This window comes from Aspergillus foveolatus (genome assembly GCF_047715535.1).
Source record: "Aspergillus foveolatus strain CBS 279.81 unplaced genomic scaffold BDW70scaffold_15, whole genome shotgun sequence".
In the NCBI taxonomy this organism is placed as follows: domain Eukaryota; kingdom Fungi; phylum Ascomycota; class Eurotiomycetes; order Eurotiales; family Aspergillaceae; genus Aspergillus; species Aspergillus foveolatus.
The window spans coordinates 151,233-167,566 of NW_027396079.1; the positions used below are offsets into that span (position 1 = coordinate 151,233).

The 16,334-nt window shown below is 50.9% G+C and overlaps 5 protein-coding genes across 5 annotated transcripts; 3 read left to right on the forward strand and 2 right to left on the reverse strand.

The window, feature by feature from the left end:
* Positions 1-571: 571 nt before the first annotated feature.
* On the reverse strand, positions 572-1,718 carry BDW70DRAFT_133364 (histone H4). The gene is made up of 3 exons (XM_073736317.1): positions 1,563-1,718; positions 1,223-1,498; positions 572-1,167 (listed from the first exon to the last, which is right to left on the reverse strand). Exons 1-3 carry the CDS (start codon positions 1,570-1,572, stop codon positions 1,142-1,144), a joined length of 312 nt encoding a protein of 103 aa, XP_073597410.1. The 5' UTR covers positions 1,573-1,718; the 3' UTR covers positions 572-1,141.
* A 208-nt stretch (positions 1,719-1,926) lies between these two features.
* On the forward strand, positions 1,927-3,488 carry hhtA (histone H3). The gene is made up of 3 exons (XM_073736318.1): positions 1,927-2,399; positions 2,494-2,601; positions 2,653-3,488. The coding sequence occupies exons 1-3, from the start codon at positions 2,375-2,377 to the stop codon at positions 2,928-2,930; spliced, it is 411 nt and encodes a 136-aa protein (XP_073597411.1). The 5' UTR covers positions 1,927-2,374; the 3' UTR covers positions 2,931-3,488.
* A 2,194-nt stretch (positions 3,489-5,682) lies between these two features.
* Positions 5,683-8,082, forward strand: BDW70DRAFT_133370 (MFS transporter). The gene is made up of 3 exons (XM_073736319.1): positions 5,683-6,582; positions 6,644-7,651; positions 7,718-8,082. The coding sequence occupies exons 1-3, from the start codon at positions 5,952-5,954 to the stop codon at positions 7,855-7,857; spliced, it is 1,779 nt and encodes a 592-aa protein (XP_073597412.1). The 5' UTR covers positions 5,683-5,951; the 3' UTR covers positions 7,858-8,082.
* Positions 8,083-8,919: 837 nt separating this feature from the next.
* BDW70DRAFT_149140 (exonuclease V) lies at positions 8,920-12,166 on the forward strand (the record flags this gene model as incomplete). The annotated part of the gene is made up of 4 exons (XM_073738964.1): positions 8,920-9,041; positions 9,123-9,394; positions 10,162-10,569; positions 10,644-12,166. The coding sequence occupies 4 exons, from the start codon at positions 8,920-8,922 to the stop codon at positions 12,164-12,166; spliced, it is 2,325 nt and encodes a 774-aa protein (XP_073597413.1).
* A 321-nt stretch (positions 12,167-12,487) lies between these two features.
* On the reverse strand, positions 12,488-16,307 carry BDW70DRAFT_158583 (uncharacterized protein; the record flags this gene model as incomplete). Its single annotated transcript, XM_073740543.1, has 8 exons — positions 12,488-13,253; positions 13,317-13,440; positions 13,487-13,539; positions 13,590-13,718; positions 14,353-14,609; positions 14,664-15,458; positions 15,514-16,186; positions 16,240-16,307. 8 exons carry the CDS (start codon positions 16,305-16,307, stop codon positions 12,488-12,490), a joined length of 2,865 nt encoding a protein of 954 aa, XP_073597414.1.
* Positions 16,308-16,334: the final 27 nt, after the last annotated feature.

Below are 16,334 nucleotides of genomic sequence, written 5' to 3' on the forward strand. Positions count from 1 at the left end.
CCCTCCACTACTTGGAAGCATATGCTCATCCTTCCACCCGGGGTTGTACCTGAACCCATGCCAAGACATTCCATATAGAGTAAGGCTTGGCATGGGTTGATTGCTGAGCTCGACCGACCCGGGTGCGAGCCGTATAGATCAATATCAATTAGCAGCTTTATATGGTGACCTCAGGCCAATATGAATATGTCCGGGCACAAAGTACAATGTTTCGCCTATTTGAGCATTGGTAGATGTTCGTACGCAGTCAAGGCGCCTGACCAGGTTGCTTTAACGAATCGGTGGTTTGTATATCAATATATATATTTTGCTCACTGGTTTTGCTAAGTATCAGTACACCATCTTCCCACCAACTACACATGACAAACAGCAGCTGACACAGACTTAAGTTCCTGACATAAAGCACAGACCATACAAGTACTCCCAGTGAAGACTAATCACAAAATATATCGACATGGCCCAAAGATCAAGGAAAAAGCGTCGAGCGAAGCCGAATTTATGTCAGGAGCATGTTAAGATCACGCCGCGACCGGCCTACACCAAACCAACTACGAGCGGGAAAGAAACACAATGCATACGTAGAAGGTTACTTTAGCTACTAAGATGGAGAAGACGTAGAACGAAGCCCAGAGCCTTCCACGCCGTCACTCTAGAGCTCAACATAACCAAGACCATCAGATCAGCCGGCTAGCTGTACCATGACGCGGACGCGAACGCGCGACTAAAACAGAGCGAAGACTTCCAAAGAATTATGGGAATTAGCAAAGCCGGTTACAAGCACAACTAGGAGCCAAGGTTGATTTTTTGATCGTTTGTATTCATATGACCGCGTCTCATGCAGCACGGTCGTATTTAGCCCATGGCGCCAGCCGGGAGCATGAAGGCTATGATACAGAAAACCAAAGACGAACACTAACTGGCCAGTAGTGGACGCGTGGGAAATAGTAAATAGAAAGTACGTTAAAGCAAACCCAGAGACCCATGACACTTGTGTAATAAAAGATCAAGAACACCCCAACGTCCCAGTCATACCGTGAACCAACCCGAAAAAGCAAACCGTCGCGTCACTGCTGCGGAAGGACAACTGACGCGCCGACCGCGCAGGATGGTGGAAACGAAAACAAAGCAAGAAAGAACGCGCTTAACCACCGAAACCGTAGAGGGTGCCTGAGAGCGGACGCGTTAGAAGGAATTGACGATTCAGGGACAGAGGAACACTCACGGCCTTGACGCTTGAGAGCGTAGACAACGTCGAGAGATGTGACGGTCTTGCGCTTGGCGTGCTCAGTGTAGGTGACGGCGTCACGGATGACACCCTCGAGGAAGGTCTTGAGGACACCACGGGTCTCCTCGTAGATCATGGCAGAGATACGCTTGACACCACCACGGCGAGCGAGACGGCGAATAGCGGGCTTGGTGATACCCTGGATGTTGTCACGTAAGATCTTACGGTGACGCTTGGCGCCACCTTTTCCGAGACCCTTGCCACCCTTTCCGCCTGTTGAAGAGACCCGTTAGGTTGATGATCGAGATAGCCTCATGGTGAGATGGAGGTCACTTACGTCCAGACATGTTGATGTGTGAAGAGATTTAAGGTTAAAGTTGTGAGGTGGGGAGATAAATTAAACGTCAAGTGGACGGCGAGAGATGTTGAGAATGGAAGACCGGATGGGCTCCCACGGGACGGCAGATATTTGTATAGAAGACGGAAGCGCGTGGGGAGAGAGCTGGAATCACTCACTGTCGGAGGATCGACCAATCAGAGGGCGGGACCTGTTGATCTGATGTGCGGCCCTAGACGGACGGTAACGTGACCATGACGCAGTTGATCTTGCAAGAGGAATTTGATCGCGGCGCGAGGACGCGTCAAGACGCGGATCTGAGATTAGAGAGTGCATAGTAAATTCCTACGTACTACAGAAACTCCTGGAATTCTTCTGATATCCTAAAAATTCACGGATGGGGTTGGGATCAGTATGTAACTGGGGGACATTCCAGATCAATGATCCTGAATGCTTATTGGCTGCCCGGGAAGGTCTCGCTTAGCGCAACTGCCAGGCTGACCGCCCTGGCCCGCAACCCTTTCGATCTTGCCAGCAAAAACTGGGCCACGAAATCACTGCTTATGGTGTGCTGGTTTCCGGACGGTTTTTTTGATCAAATGAAAGGGCGCTAAGACCACCCGGCTTTGCAGCCAAACCACAGGATCACCACCCGCCTCTCGCTTACTACAAATACCTTCCCCCACCCGCCCCCTCCATCTTTCTTTCATCTATCCTTTCCGACATCCTATATTCGGCCATCGACTTTCCATCCATTTTATACCATTTCCATCTCAAAACCCCACTAATTCCATCAAAACTCATCTTCAATAATGGCTCGCACTAAGCAAACTGCCCGTAAGTCCTCACCTTGCTGCCCTACCTCTCGTGCCGTGGTCGTGTCACGGTCGCGTCTCCCAACTGCTTCACGATGCTAACTTTACCCCAACAGGTAAGTCCACTGGTGGCAAGGCTCCCCGTAAGCAGCTCGCTTCCAAGGCTGCCCGTAAGGCCGCTCCCTCCACCGGAGGTGTTAAGAAGCCTCACCGCTACAAGCCTGGTAAGTAATACTTGTGACTCCGGTTCGTCGTTGCGTCTAACGTGCCTCAAGGTACCGTCGCTCTCCGTGAGATCCGTCGCTACCAGAAGTCCACTGAGCTTCTGATCCGAAAGCTCCCCTTCCAGCGTCTGGTCCGTGAAATCGCCCAGGACTTCAAGTCCGACCTCCGCTTCCAGTCCTCTGCCATCGGTGCTCTCCAGGAGTCCGTTGAGGCCTACCTCGTCTCCCTCTTCGAAGACACCAACCTGTGCGCTATTCACGCCAAGCGTGTCACCATCCAGTCCAAGGACATCCAGCTTGCTCGCCGCCTCCGTGGTGAGCGATCTTAAGTTGATTTTCGTGGTTGGTTCTTCTGGGACGGCGATAACGGGGTTCATCTTTTCTTTTTCATGACTGGCGATACATGACGGGTTTTCTTTTTCCAATATCAATGGGTTCGGCACTGGGTTTTGTTTTTTTCTCGCTACGTTAAATAGTAGGCTGCCCATCAGCGGCTGGACGGATCTCATGGGTCTTGAATACTATGTACATTAAGGAATCTTCCACATGGTGTCCTGTCGGTGCCACCGGATGGCATAGACACGAATTCAGTATCTATGATCAAATCAAGTCCAGTCGCCCCTATTCGTCTTGCAGTAATCATAAGACTTGTTGGCCGTGTTCACGGTCGCAGCCACATGGGTCTACAGAAACAACTGTGCCTGACGCAAAATCCTTATTATCCATCCGCGATTTTCTGTGTCCATGATCGAATTTGCAGATCGAATATGCAGTGATCACTAGCTTAAGTAGTTTTGTAGGTGATGCTCCCTGGAGGGAAATGCGATCGATTGGATTCTCATTAGTCACAATGCGACTGCTGGCCAGTTTCTGAACTATGATATCACCACCCTTTGTTCTTTGACGCTACAAAACCATGTATTGGACTATTTTGAAACAGAATCGTGATGAAACAGAATCGTGATAAACGGCTCATATATTTGGGTGCATGAATGAAATGTGGATTTCTGTCATCAAGTCTTGACCAAACGTATTACAATGCCCGTCAAGTTCCATAGACTGGGTAATCCTGACCATGTAGCAACTTTGACCCTTCTCGAAACTCAATACTACCACTCGACATCTCTTAGCCTTGCGCAGCTTAGCATAAGTTCTGCCTGTGCTGTTTTCGTTCCTGCTAGTTGGGAGCTGCTCGACAAGTTCCCAGACGCAGGCATGTTTTCATCTCATCTTCATCGTCCTCGTCATTATCCTCATTTACTTCGTATCATTCATCATTCAAATTTTGCCCTATGATAACTGAAGCTCGCTTTCGGGCGCGCGCAAACGGAAGCTGAGCTCTAGGTCTGCGACTTCCGGCTATCTTTACAAGAAGCTCAAGTGCGTGATATATATCATTGCTCAGCGCACAGTATTCCTTGCCACTAAAGAGAATCACATACTTCATCCACTGCGTATCTTCGAACCTCCACCGATTAGAAAGTCGCATAGTTCACTTTATGAAAGGTGGCGAAGTTCGCATTGGATATATATGTCCAGTGCCGCCTATAGCTGCCTAAGGACATAGTACTAGGAGCTACTTATAGTACGCGAATACATTAGTGGCATAATGAAGCTCAGTGGATCCCTTCGGATTAAGAAACCAAGACTGAGGTTCTTTGTTAGCGTCCACCGGCGATTTTGGCTAAGACTTCGAGAGGCATCTTCGCGCACAATCTAGCACAGGCCATAAGTCGATCGGTATGCTGCCAAAGTATGCTTTCCGAATTCCGTCCCCCAAGGCACCCACGATCCAACAGCCAAGCTTCCAGCGATGAGATTAATAATCAAAGAACCATCAAAAACCAAAACAGGAAATAGATTGATCATATTAGCAAAAGCCCCGAGACCGAAGCCCCTCTACCATATAAGTGAAGCGCCACCAAATGAAACAAAATCCAGGGTATACCTCGGCAAATCTGGTCAGGTTTCAGCATTATTATTGTAATTATTGGATGACTCAGACACTCCATCCGGCAGTCTGTTCATAAGCCTCAAAAAAATCGATCTAGATGTGCCCCTTAACGGTCTTCACCAGGCACAGTGGGTCAGAATGGGGTTGCCGCTTGCTAAGTTTTCTTCTTTGCCGAGGTCCCGAAGGTGACGGGTCCACTGTTTTGGTAAGGATTTGGTTACGGCTTACGACTCGGGCTGGTTTGTCCAGACCGAGGACCTCCAGTGTATAGAGTAGGATCACTAATCTCTAATAAATAGTAATCTCTAAATAGTAATCACTAATAAAGAATAATCTCAATATAAAGCGACCCGAATTCAAGGTTCTGATTTCTGATCGTCATTGATGATGGAAGAGTGGCCTTTGATGGGCGAAAGAAGTCATGAGGCCTAGCTCGTATAGACGGTTGCACTGCAGGTCACGCCGGTCATGGCGGAGAATTACTTACAGTATCGAGACTATAATCTGACTGACATTCTAGATAAGCCAGGCGTGGAAGGGCGCAGTAGCCGAGTCCGAGTGCAGCTTTAGATGCCGTGCGAGCCGATTGCGGGACTGGCATGAACGCCGTTAATGTGCTAAATCCGCCTTCAGCTGGAACCCAGCTTTAACTCCTAAAAGTGCGACTCCGTAATAATGACCATATTTTCGATATTATACATGCGATATTATACATGAGCCCCAGACCGTGCCCGGTGGTAGAGTCTTCTAGATCAGCCAGACTTTTCGAGCGTCATCTCTGGAAGACCCTCGTCATGGACAAATCATCGTGCGCTACATCACATCTCAGTGGCGCTCATCCAAAAGCAGTTTTGCGCTCGGTTCCGCTTTACGGTTAAGCCCGATCTTGCCATGCATCCGGAAATTTTATGGGCTCCAGACTGTGCATAGCGGCGGCATAATCGGGCATTAGCCCGCTTAAACCCGCCTAGCGTGCTGGGTCTTGCCCAGAACAGTACCAAGCCCAAGACCGTCTGAGCATCAGATCCGAGGCTAGTCTACATGAGTCAAGATTTCCCTGGTTCCATAATTATGAAGTCAGAAGACTTTTTTTGCTACTTAGTTTCTGTATATATACCCAGGTGGAAGGGTCCCTGAAAAGAATGGTACTGTTTGTTGAAATATCTGCCTCGTGCTTTATCGACGCATTCATAAATATAAAAGTTTATCTATACGGGAATCTCTTTATACACCCGTGTTACTCTGGACCGTCCTCCAGGACCCCTCGCTCACCTTACCAATAGAGCTACCTCTCTATAGCGCTATCCTGACAGCTGCACCCACTCGTTCCGGTCTTCGGCTCCCCCCCCAGGTCCTGAAGGTCCTGAGCGTCAATCGAAGCTCTCAAGCTCTCGCCATGGCCAACGACCATGGAGCGCCCAATGGGACGTCTCCCATTGAGGCGCCCGCCCCGCGAAAGATCCCGTTCTGGCGCCTGGTAGTCGACCAGGGCGTCGTCACGCAAGAAGTCATCGACCACAAATACGCTGGGTCAGGTACAGAGGAGGACCCATACGTTGTCGTCTGGATCCCCAACGACCCTCGAAATCCCATGGAGTTCTCAGCGATGATGAAATGGTTCCTGACGGGCGTTGCTGCGATTGCGACTCTGGCCGTTGCTTTGGTCTCGTCGGCGTATACCGGTGGTGTTGCGGAAATCCAGGCCGAGTTTGGCATCGGCAGTGAGGTTGCAACGCTCGGTGTCTCGCTTTTCGTCCTCGGGTTCGCGATCGGGCCTCTGCTCTGGGCACCGCTGAGTGAGATGTTCGGTCGTCAGATTGTCTACTTTTTTACCTATATGGCTCTTACGGCTTTTAATTGTGGATGCGCCGGCGCGAAGAACTCGTGGACCCTCATCATCCTTCGTTTCTTTGCCGGTGCGTTCGGTTCGTCACCACTCACCAATGCTGGCGGTGTGATTGCCGATATGTTTTCCGCGAAGCAGAGAGGTGTCGCCATGAGTTTGTTTGCTGCGGCTCCCTTCTTAGGTATGTTGCTTCGGTCTGTGCTGCTTCGCTGAGTGCTTAAAACTGACGTCGTATGTTCTAGGTCCCGTCCTCGGTCCTATTACCGGTGGATTTCTAGGAATGAATGGCGGCTGGAGATGGGTTATGGGATTCCTCGGCGCCTTCTCCGGTGCGCTTTGGATCGCCGGGTCTCTCTTTATGCCAGAGACATATGCTCCAGTTCTCCTTCGCCGCCGTGCTGAGAGACTTTCCAAGATTACCGGTAAGGTCTATCGAAGCAAGTCGGATATCGAGCAGGGCAGAATCACTCTGGGGGAGGCTTTCAAGACAGCTCTTTCTCGACCCTGGATCCTGCTCTTCCGCGAGCCTATTGTGTTCCTGCTGTCTCTGTACATGGCCATTGTCTATGGAACCCTGTACATGCTCTTCGCCGCCTACCCCATCGTTTTTCAAAAGGTTCGCGGCTGGAACCAGGGTATTGGCGCGCTCCCGTTCCTGGGTATCATGGTTGGCATGCTCTTCGCTATTGCCTACAGCATCTGGGATAACAAGCGGTACATCCGGGCTCAGGACGAGAATGAAGGATTTGCCCCTCCGGAAGCACGTCTGCCTCCCTGCATGGTCGCCTCCGTCGCGATCCCAATCGGTCTGTTCTGGTTCGCCTGGACCAATTACCCGTCGATTCACTGGATGGCCTGCATTGCCGCCGGTGTGCCCTTCGGTTTCGGCATGGTGTTGGTTTTCCTGAGTATCATGAGCTACCTGATTGACACCTACACCATCTTCGCTGCCTCCGTTTTGGCAGCAAACTCCGTTCTCCGTTCGATCTTCGGTGCTGTTTTCCCGCTCTTCACCACGTACATGTATAGCGATCTCGGCATCCACTGGGCCTCGTCCATCCCGGCCTTCCTCGCGCTCGCCTGTGTTCCCTTCCCCTTCCTCTTCTACAAGTACGGCAAGCCGATCCGTCTCCGCTGCAAGTACGCCGCCCTGTCCGATGCGTTCATGCGCCGCATGATGGCGCAGGCCAAGCCCGAACCTGCTGCCGAAGAGGAGGCTGCTGAGGATGAGGAGATTGAGAAGTTTGACCGTACCGAAGCCCCTGCCCCTCACCCCGAGGACGATGTGAGCTCCGAAGCTGATTCTGCTGTCGAAGAGCTTCCCTCGATCAGACAGCTTCGCAGCAAGGCCTCGGCCCGATCGTTCGCTTCTCACAAGTCGCATAAATCCCTCTATGAGGGCAACCCTTACGATATTGACCGCGTGAACACGCGCGAGTCCTTTGGAGGAAAATAGAGTTCAGGCACTTGGTCTCCTTCCTTATACCCCGATACACATAATCTTTAGTCTCCACCTTGCATTGCTTTTGCGCTTTACCCATTTAATGTGTCCATGTGTGATGCGATTGGAAGCGAAAAGTCATTTTGTCTCTCTGCATTGTTGATATATACCCTGCATGATTTGTTGCATATAGACGGTGATTATTAGCTTGATGATATAATTCAATAATCTTCTAACTCACTCTTTTCTAACTCTGTGTTCGAGGTTCCCGTTTAAAGGTTACAAAGGCAGATTTGGAGTAATGTCTGGAGACGCTCTGATAGGCAGGCCTCTCCGATCCTCGGCATTTCTGGCGGCCACTGCAGTTTGCCGATTTTCTTTCGCAGTAGTCGCCATCACGATGATCAATTTCACCTAGCCCTCGTTCTTTGCAATCATAGATCTTTTCGTTTGCTTATCATTTATACTCTCCTTTAGTTTCGTGCGTGGCCTCGTCAGCAAGGCAAGTCGCTCCACGTTTCAAAGTACACCATCGTTGCTTATACGCATCCGGCCGCTCTTTTTCACCCATTTACTCTCTTTTTTCACGTCCTCCAATCTATGTCCTAAATAGATCACGAAGCGACACTAAAGCAGCAAAGAGCTAGAGCCCCGCGCTGCAAGCGCGGTGCGCCCCTTCTCAGAATGAGACATGCATTCTTCCGACGTCCAGCTCTCAGCCCGAGCCCCTCCAGATCGTCTGCTCTCCCTCAAGCGCGCTTACAATCACGACGATATGAGTCAGATACACCAATCAAACGAAAACCCAAGCATGTCACTACTCCTAAAAGCGAGTCGCCCGCGCAGTCGCATATCAGTATCCCCCCTACGCCGCCGCCCGTCCCCGCACGCGCTGGGACTCGATCGCTGCGGCAGATAATCCAGGCTGGTCCTTTGGGGAGGATGGGGCGGTCGTACTCGCGATTCCAGGAGAAACGGCCGTATACGACGCAGGTGTGCAGTTCGATCGTTATCTATCTGTGCGGGGATCTCAGTGCGCAGTTTTTCTTTCCGCCGGAGAATCCGTCGCAGAGGAGTATGGAGTCTCAGCCGGAAAAGGAGGACAATGGGGGTGTTGCTGAGAAAGGAGGGTATGACCCGTGGAGGACAATGCGCCATCTAACTGTCGGTATCGGGTCGAGTATTCCGTCGTATACCTGGTGAGTTGGCCCGCTTCTCTATACCCTCTTGGAGAGATACTTCAATGCCAGCAGGAAGCCAGGCTAACCGAGACCATTTAGGTTCATGTTCCTCCACAACAGCTTCAACTTCGCCTCTAAACCCCTTTCCATCCTCACGAAAGTCGTCGTCCAGCAAGCCGTCTTCACCCCCGTCTTCAACACCTACTTCTTCAGCGTGCACTCTTTGCTCTCCGGCGCATCATTGGAAGAGACATGGGAACGGCTGAAGGTCGCGCTGCCTCGGAGTATCGTGAATAGCGCCAAGTTCTGGCCCATGGTTACGGCGTTCAGCTTCATGTATGTCCCGCCGCAATTCCGCAACGTGTTCTCGGGTTGCATTGCGGTCGGGTGGCAGACTTATTTGAGCTGGTTGAATCAGAAGGCTGCAAGGGAGGTTGAAACTGCGTCGATGACGGAGCCGGCTCCGTCAGAGGAGCAGGTTGCAGTTGTTATCAAGGCTTAAATTGGGCCTGTATCAGTACACTAGGACCCGCTACGCGACGCTTTTTGCATTCTTGAGGGCTTTGGGTATTTGACTAGACTATAGATTTGTGTATGGACGCGTATATTCCATAGTAATGGCAATAGAATATAAAAAAATTGATAGAGGTTCTTAGTTCTCGATTGGTAACTGATGATCTTGTTCTGTAAGAAGTGATGCAGGTTGTATAGCGACTAAACAAAAATATATATTTACAAACATTACAGCAAAGACTTCTGCAGGACAAATGCTAAACAACACCTATTCTGGCGCAAAGTCAGACAAAAGGCTCGAAGCTACAACTGAATCAAGGCTGGTAGCTGCAAGTTTTTATTGCTCTGAACGACAACTCGAATGCTCGTGAAGAGGGTTGAATCTGACCGCATATATTCCGAGAACCACCCGCGCGTCTATCGATTTGACAAAACTCGAACTCGACCGGAATTTCATTAAACTGTTTACTTCTTCTGCTCATCCTTAGGATGATTAGGATGATGAAGACGCGCAGGGCCGCCCAGTAGGTCCACCTAAGGATGACGTTGTGACGCCATCCGCCTGCATGACTCTCTCGACTCCCTGAGAAGCTCTCACCTTGGCCTCTAACCAAACCTCCCACAGGAATGTCATATTCACCGCAACCACCATTTGTTCCCCCACCAGACGACGATGATGCCCTGAGCTCGAGCAGCGACTACGGATCGGACTTTAGCGCCGATGAAACCGACCTGTTGAACCAGCTTCTCGCGCAAGTTGACGCGACTGGCTCTGTGGCAACAGCAGCCACAACGCTCCGACTTCGTCACAACCCAACGCGACAGGGCCTATTTTCTCCATCCAAGCCTGTCCCTGCGGCTGTTCCGGATATCGAAGACCTGGGTGACGATGTATCGGGCGAGCGCGTGTCCAGGATACTGGGGAGGGAGAAGAGGCATCCTCTCTGGCAGGTTCAGACCGCTGGAGGGGCACTTTCGGACGCATTTACACTTGAGGCAGGCTGGGTCCCTTTCAGTAGGGGGGCCACGTTTGGTATGGGGACACTTTTTTGGGACTTGATCCCCTTGTATGGTTTGAGAACGCTGACCTGACTATAAAGCGCTTAGTTGAGCATCCCGACTCCACGGAAGGTCGGGAGCGGCAGCGGGAAAGGGATGTGGCTCGCGAGCAGGCTAGTATTAAGGGGAATGAGGACTCGAAAGTGAGGGTTTCCCTTGATACGCGATCACCCGTGGAGCGTTTTCGACGCCCGCCGAACAAGGCCTTCTCCGTCACTGATTTGATCTCGCCTGCCTGGTGCGAAGTGCAATACTGGTATACGCTCACTAAACATGGGAGGAAGCGGAGAACAGCAGCGATGAAGAAGGGCAGTACGATACACAAGACGCTCGAGGACGAGATCTATACGACTGTTCCGGTAGAGGTTACGACGAAGGAGGATGCGCTGGCGCTACGGATATGGAATGTCATACAGGGGTTGCGGACATTGAGGGAGTTTGGAATAACGCGGGAGCTGGAGATCTGGGGGCTAGTGGATGGGGAGCTGGTCAATGGGGTTATTGACCAGCTTTGTTATGAGTGTCCCGACACAGAGCTCGAGGCTTCGGCTGCTTCTTACTATGCGGAGGCGGCAGCGTCGAGGGCTGTCTTGCCTGAGTACCAGATGTCGCTGACGGACTACTTGCTATCGCCTGCGCAGGGCGGGAAGAGGCTTGCGGACATGTCGCGCCATGAAGTAGAACCTCAGGCTGCGGAGGATCCGGTTAGCAGCCAATCCACTGCTGAACTTCAGCAGCTGCCTCGGATCTACTTGACAGACATCAAGACGCGAGGTAGCAACTCCACCCCGACGGTCAAGAGCTCCTCGTTCCGACCAACGCTGCTCCAGCTCCAGCTATACTATCACATGTTGAACCGATTGGTACTGACTGATGATGTTACAATCGAGTTGCTCGCGTCGCGGTATGATTTGGACCATGAGAAGACATTTACCGACGCCTTCATTTGTGAAGTCGGCTCCTTAAACGATCAATTCTTTGATGCCGTGTCTTCGCTCGAGTTTGATCCAGACTATATTCCTACTCCCGAAGATGCAATCACACGCCAGCAAATCTCACAGGATACCGGCAACCCAGCGTCAAGGTCAGACGACGCAAAACTACAAAACCCCTCTGCGAGCCAGGAATCAATCAGCGTCCTCCTCGCCCACAATAACCTAAGTCGCCTTTGGAAACTCATGAAAGACCAACTCCGTCTTACCTTTCTCCCACCAACACTGGCATCCGTCTCCGTCGCTCCCTCTATTCCCTCCGAGTTCCAACCGTCCATGCTAGAGCCCTACCCAACGATCCTCTCTCCCCTGCTAACAGCCCGCTATATATCTTCTGCTCCAACTGCCGACTTGCATCCGCGCGTCTTGGGCAGTCGGTCCTTCCTATTCGACCCTACATCGCTTGAGGCGTATGTTTCTGATCAGATGACCTGGTGGCGCGGCCAGCGGACCCCGCGCGGTGTTGAAGTCATGGAGACTTGGAAATGCCGCATCTGCGAGTTTCAGGACGAGTGCGAGTGGCGTCAGGAGCGAGAGTGGGCGTATGCGAGGAAAAAACAGCGTAACGCGGCGGCTTGATTTGTGCCTCAAATTTGTTTTATTGGTCTTTTTGGCGTTTACTGGAAACCCTGCTTAGCATATTATGGTGGCGGCGTTTTATCTTCATGGCTGCATCTTCTAGCATCTGAATTGGGCAGATTCGTCATATATCAGTATTGGAGTTGGACTGAACGGGCTTATTGCATTGCGCTTGCTGATTATCTATGAAAACCAACAACCTGAAACCTGAAGCCAAGATAGCCAAAGCATGTAGAATTATGAGATGTGAATATGTACAACTATTTCGAGAACATTAAACAATCACAATACCGTGAAATAGGCAAAGACGTAGCCTTAGGGCTAAAAAGGATAACTCCTCACCTCGTCCTCCCTCTCGAGATCCAATCCAGCTGCAACTTGTTCCGCATGTTTTCGATCCAAGAACTCCAGCAGAACATCCCCATACTTTTCTCTTCCCTTATACTTCGCCACATCATCGCCCCAACTCCGAATCGCACTTGCGAGCCTACCCGGAACATATGGCTCCTCTACAATTTTTGTGATCGGCTCGAAATACGTCCTAATGGTGAACACCACTGCGCCCGTTCTCGGTAACCGCCGCAGAGACTGTCTCTCGGACCGGAAGTAGTGGTGCTCAATGGCCTTGTCTTTCTGCGCCGTGTTCCAAGATACCACGTCCGCATCTTCTGACCCAATACTGTGACTCCAGGCTAGATTGTCGTCGACCTGGATGAAGTAGTTATTGCGCACAACAGGGTCCTCAACCTTCAGGCGTCGGAAGAAGTTCATCATTCCCCTTTCTAGTTTCTCTTTGTAGCCTGGGACGTCGCCGGATGTGTGAATTTCAGACAGTCGCATGCCGTATTTGTCGGAGAGGCGCCAGAAGCCGGCGAGGAGGATCGCACCTGCTAGGAGGTAGTATTCGCCGTCGGACTTTTCGATCATGACAGCGAGATCGTCCTGGATGAGGCGAGCGCACATGGCCATGGGGTCTTCGGGGAGTGGGCGCTGTCTGATATCGAAGGTTTCGTTTGTGAGGAGGTTGGTGAGCCCAGTTGGAGATTTGCGGAACATGCTTGGGTAGCGCTCGGGAAGGTAGGAAGTTCTGTGTTTTGGATGAAGTGTTAGCTGTGGATTGAAGGGTTTGATGGAGGCAGGGGTGTTATACAGTTCTTCAAGAAGTTCGGCAGCGGCGTCCCATGCTTCGGGGGCGGTTGCGCAGCATTTGTCTCCACTTTCTTTGAGCCGACGGGATTTGTCTCTGTGGTAGCGGAGGTAGTGGTTGTCCAGCTCTGGTTGCTGTCAGTAGGTGTCGCCGAAGATGAGATTAGGGCTTACCAATCCACTCGTCCCATTTCATGCTTCGCAGGCCCATAGTGATGAAGTAGTTGCTGTTGTGCGTTAACTCTGCAGACATTCAAAAAGCTTCAAAATCACTTACGGTCCGTATCTAAATGGTCGGTACGGAATCGGTTTCGTGGTGTGGACGTCCCAGTTGGGGTAGGGAGATGCAGTTGGTCTTTTGAAGTTGGACGGTGTCCATTCTACATCCAGAGCGATGGTGAGCAGCCTATCGTATGTTTGTGAAATTAGAAAGGAAACTCTACCCCCGTATTTCCTTGTTGGTTTCGGATAATTAGATACCGTCAAAGGCTTCGACTTGAACACATTCCATTTTTGCAGGAATTTGGCAAAAATCCATATGCAGAACGTTGTTACCGCAGAGACAGCGACGGCATTCCCAATAGGGTTCTGCGGAAAATAGATTGTCTCTAAAATCATATCTTGTAGAGAATGGGGTCAAGGTTGATGGCATTCTAGCATTCTATCAAGCAGTCGAGAGCCGATATCTTATTATTATAGCCAACCGTATGCGTTGTTCTGGAGAGTATGGCATATCTGATTGCCTGTTCTGTTCATCGGATGCGACCTCAGCAAGCCAAGTGGTATCGATAGACCATACACTATAAGTCTTTGCGATGAATACTGAGGGGAATGCTTATCAGTCCGCATGACGACTGCACTGATGATTGCCCGGAGTCCGAGCAGCTTGGGATATTTTTACCGTATCAGGAAAAGCGGCGTGTCAGCCCAGCTCTTTGGTTTTCCCACTGCGGCGGCAACCAGGATACAGGTACGTGTAATAGTGAGACGTTACTGCTTTTCGGTTTCCATTGTTGGGTGATCATACAGTCTATACTAACTCCGACTCAGAGTCCAAGGTGCGCCGCCGTAGTAGGCAGTATTGGCCCCAACTTCTGCGGAATCGATCTGGGATGATCGGCAGATCAGGAACCCAGACGAGACGACCCAAAAGACCCGTTTGAGAAGCGTCAAGAAACGATGCGCAGGAGATCTCATCCCACTGCGCCTTGTCCTGCGAGTAATTGGGTTCCAGCGCTGTGGTTTCGCGACCGGGGAAGTGGGAGTCAACCAAGAAGGAGCATTGAGAGATGTCGGTCTATTGAATTGTTAGCCACCCAAAGGTCATAGATTGCAGGACCATAAAACTTACGTATTTCCCTGTGTCCTCTTTATTGCGGTCATTCATACCTTCCGGTACCCGAGAGGTACCCTCAAGCAAGGCCAAATAGTTTGGAGCGTCTTGGAACTCGCCAGGGAGCAGGCCACGAAACTCACTTTGGATAAATTTGGCTCGCATGCCATCCGGTAGAAAGAAAGACGAAGGAAAGCGATACCATTCCTTACCAAAGCAAACCATATCGCCCGGCTGAGCTACCTCTGACTGCTCCAATGGCTGCAGGACTTTCAGGGGGGCATTGTAAGCGGTAATCATCCCTAGGGTCCTTAGAAGCCCGCTGTTGATGGCAAGCAAGATAACAGACATCACTCCTGCAAGCTTTAACTTTGCGGGGACTCGCCCTATCAGCTCTTTTGGGTCGCTCGAGCCGATGTATGAGAGAATCATATGAAAAGCGATCGCCGCGTTGAGGGCAAGAAACGGATATGCCGGGTACATGAATCTTTCCTCCTTGTGAGCTTGTAGGGTGAAGATCCCAAGCCACATGTAAAAGGGCGACAAAAGGGTTACGGTCCTTAGCATAGTCTCATTGTTTGTCGCCCGAGCGCGGAATATGGCCTGCAAGAGCAGCAGTGGGCCGGCTGAGACCGCGAATATGAACCAAACGTTGAAATTCAGGAGCAGATTCCTGACATAGAACGTCCAAGACTCTGTACCGAAAATCTCAGGCCCTCTTCCTTCACCTCCGAATATGTTATAGGCGACTATATTCCACGGCACGACAGTAAGCTTACGGAGAAAGGTGAAGTCGACGGCGACTTCTGCGGCCTGGAGACGTTAGTGCTCATTCAGAGCTGGAGCTGGAATTATAATCAAGTCATACCAGTATCGCCAAGCACCTAAGAACCCCATTCAGAACGTCAAAAAAGACCTTCTGCATGTTACTAGAAAGGTAACCGATAACGATCTCTTCGAAAAGAAGAGGAAGCAATAAAGCTCCGGCAAAAGGCCACCCAACGATCGCACCAATTCCAAACCACATTATCCCTTGTGCTGTCTTCTGCCCACCTCTCCAGTCCAAAAAGGAAGCTAGGCCCAGCATGGACGCATACATGGTAAAGCTAGATGGAAGAAAGGCGGCCGAGGCATGGAACATGCCTGGACTGAATGCGACAATCATGAGAAACAGCAGCCCGATCCTGGGGCTCAATGTTCGACAAATGGCGGAGTATAGCCGTGTTTCACACGCTGCGCATACCATAGCTAGGAAGAACCGAATAAAGTAGAATTCAGAGGATTTACTACCCACTACTAAGGAGCCGATCTTGCCGACAATTCCATGAAGGGTAATGTATAGCCAGCTGCGAATTGAATACACGGGCGAGTATTCCCAGGTTTGGAGCCCGTACCCGTGGTCTAGGTAATGAGTCGGCTCCCAGAAGTTGAAGACCTCATCACAGTCTTGAATTGGCGCAAGGAAAGCGGCGATTCCGTTCGATATGAGGCAGACGTAGAGTGTGACGTTCAAGGGAAGGTAGAAGGGTGGCGGAGGCGGACTGTGATGTCGATGTCAGCTGGCGCATTGGAGAAGGAAGAGTGTCATTGATACCGTGGCTTTGTCCGTGGAGCTGCCCGCCCCTGTGGAACAGAAGGAACCTCAGTTCCTTTTCGAGGCATTATGATAGTTGCTTCGAAGTCAGACTG

Bases quoted from the DNA above. Each gene is read 5' to 3' on its own strand.
- BDW70DRAFT_133364 (XM_073736317.1), bottom strand. The intron at 1,168-1,222 runs GTGAGTGTTCCT...GTCCGCTCTCAG, and splicing joins CGCTCTCAAGCGTCAAGGCC to GCACCCTCTACGGTTTCGGT.
- BDW70DRAFT_133370 (XM_073736319.1), top strand. From the start codon at position 5,952: ATGGCCAACGACCATGGAGCGCCCAATGGGACGTCTCCCATTGAGGCG. The intron at 6,583-6,643 runs GTATGTTGCTTC...CGTATGTTCTAG, and splicing joins TGCTGCGGCTCCCTTCTTAG to GTCCCGTCCTCGGTCCTATT. The intron at 7,652-7,717 runs GTACCGAAGCCC...CTGCTGTCGAAG, and splicing joins GGAGATTGAGAAGTTTGACC to AGCTTCCCTCGATCAGACAG.
- hhtA (XM_073736318.1), top strand. From the start codon at position 2,375: ATGGCTCGCACTAAGCAAACTGCCC. The intron at 2,400-2,493 runs GTAAGTCCTCAC...TTACCCCAACAG, and splicing joins TCGCACTAAGCAAACTGCCC to GTAAGTCCACTGGTGGCAAG. The intron at 2,602-2,652 runs GTAAGTAATACT...ACGTGCCTCAAG, and splicing joins GCCTCACCGCTACAAGCCTG to GTACCGTCGCTCTCCGTGAG.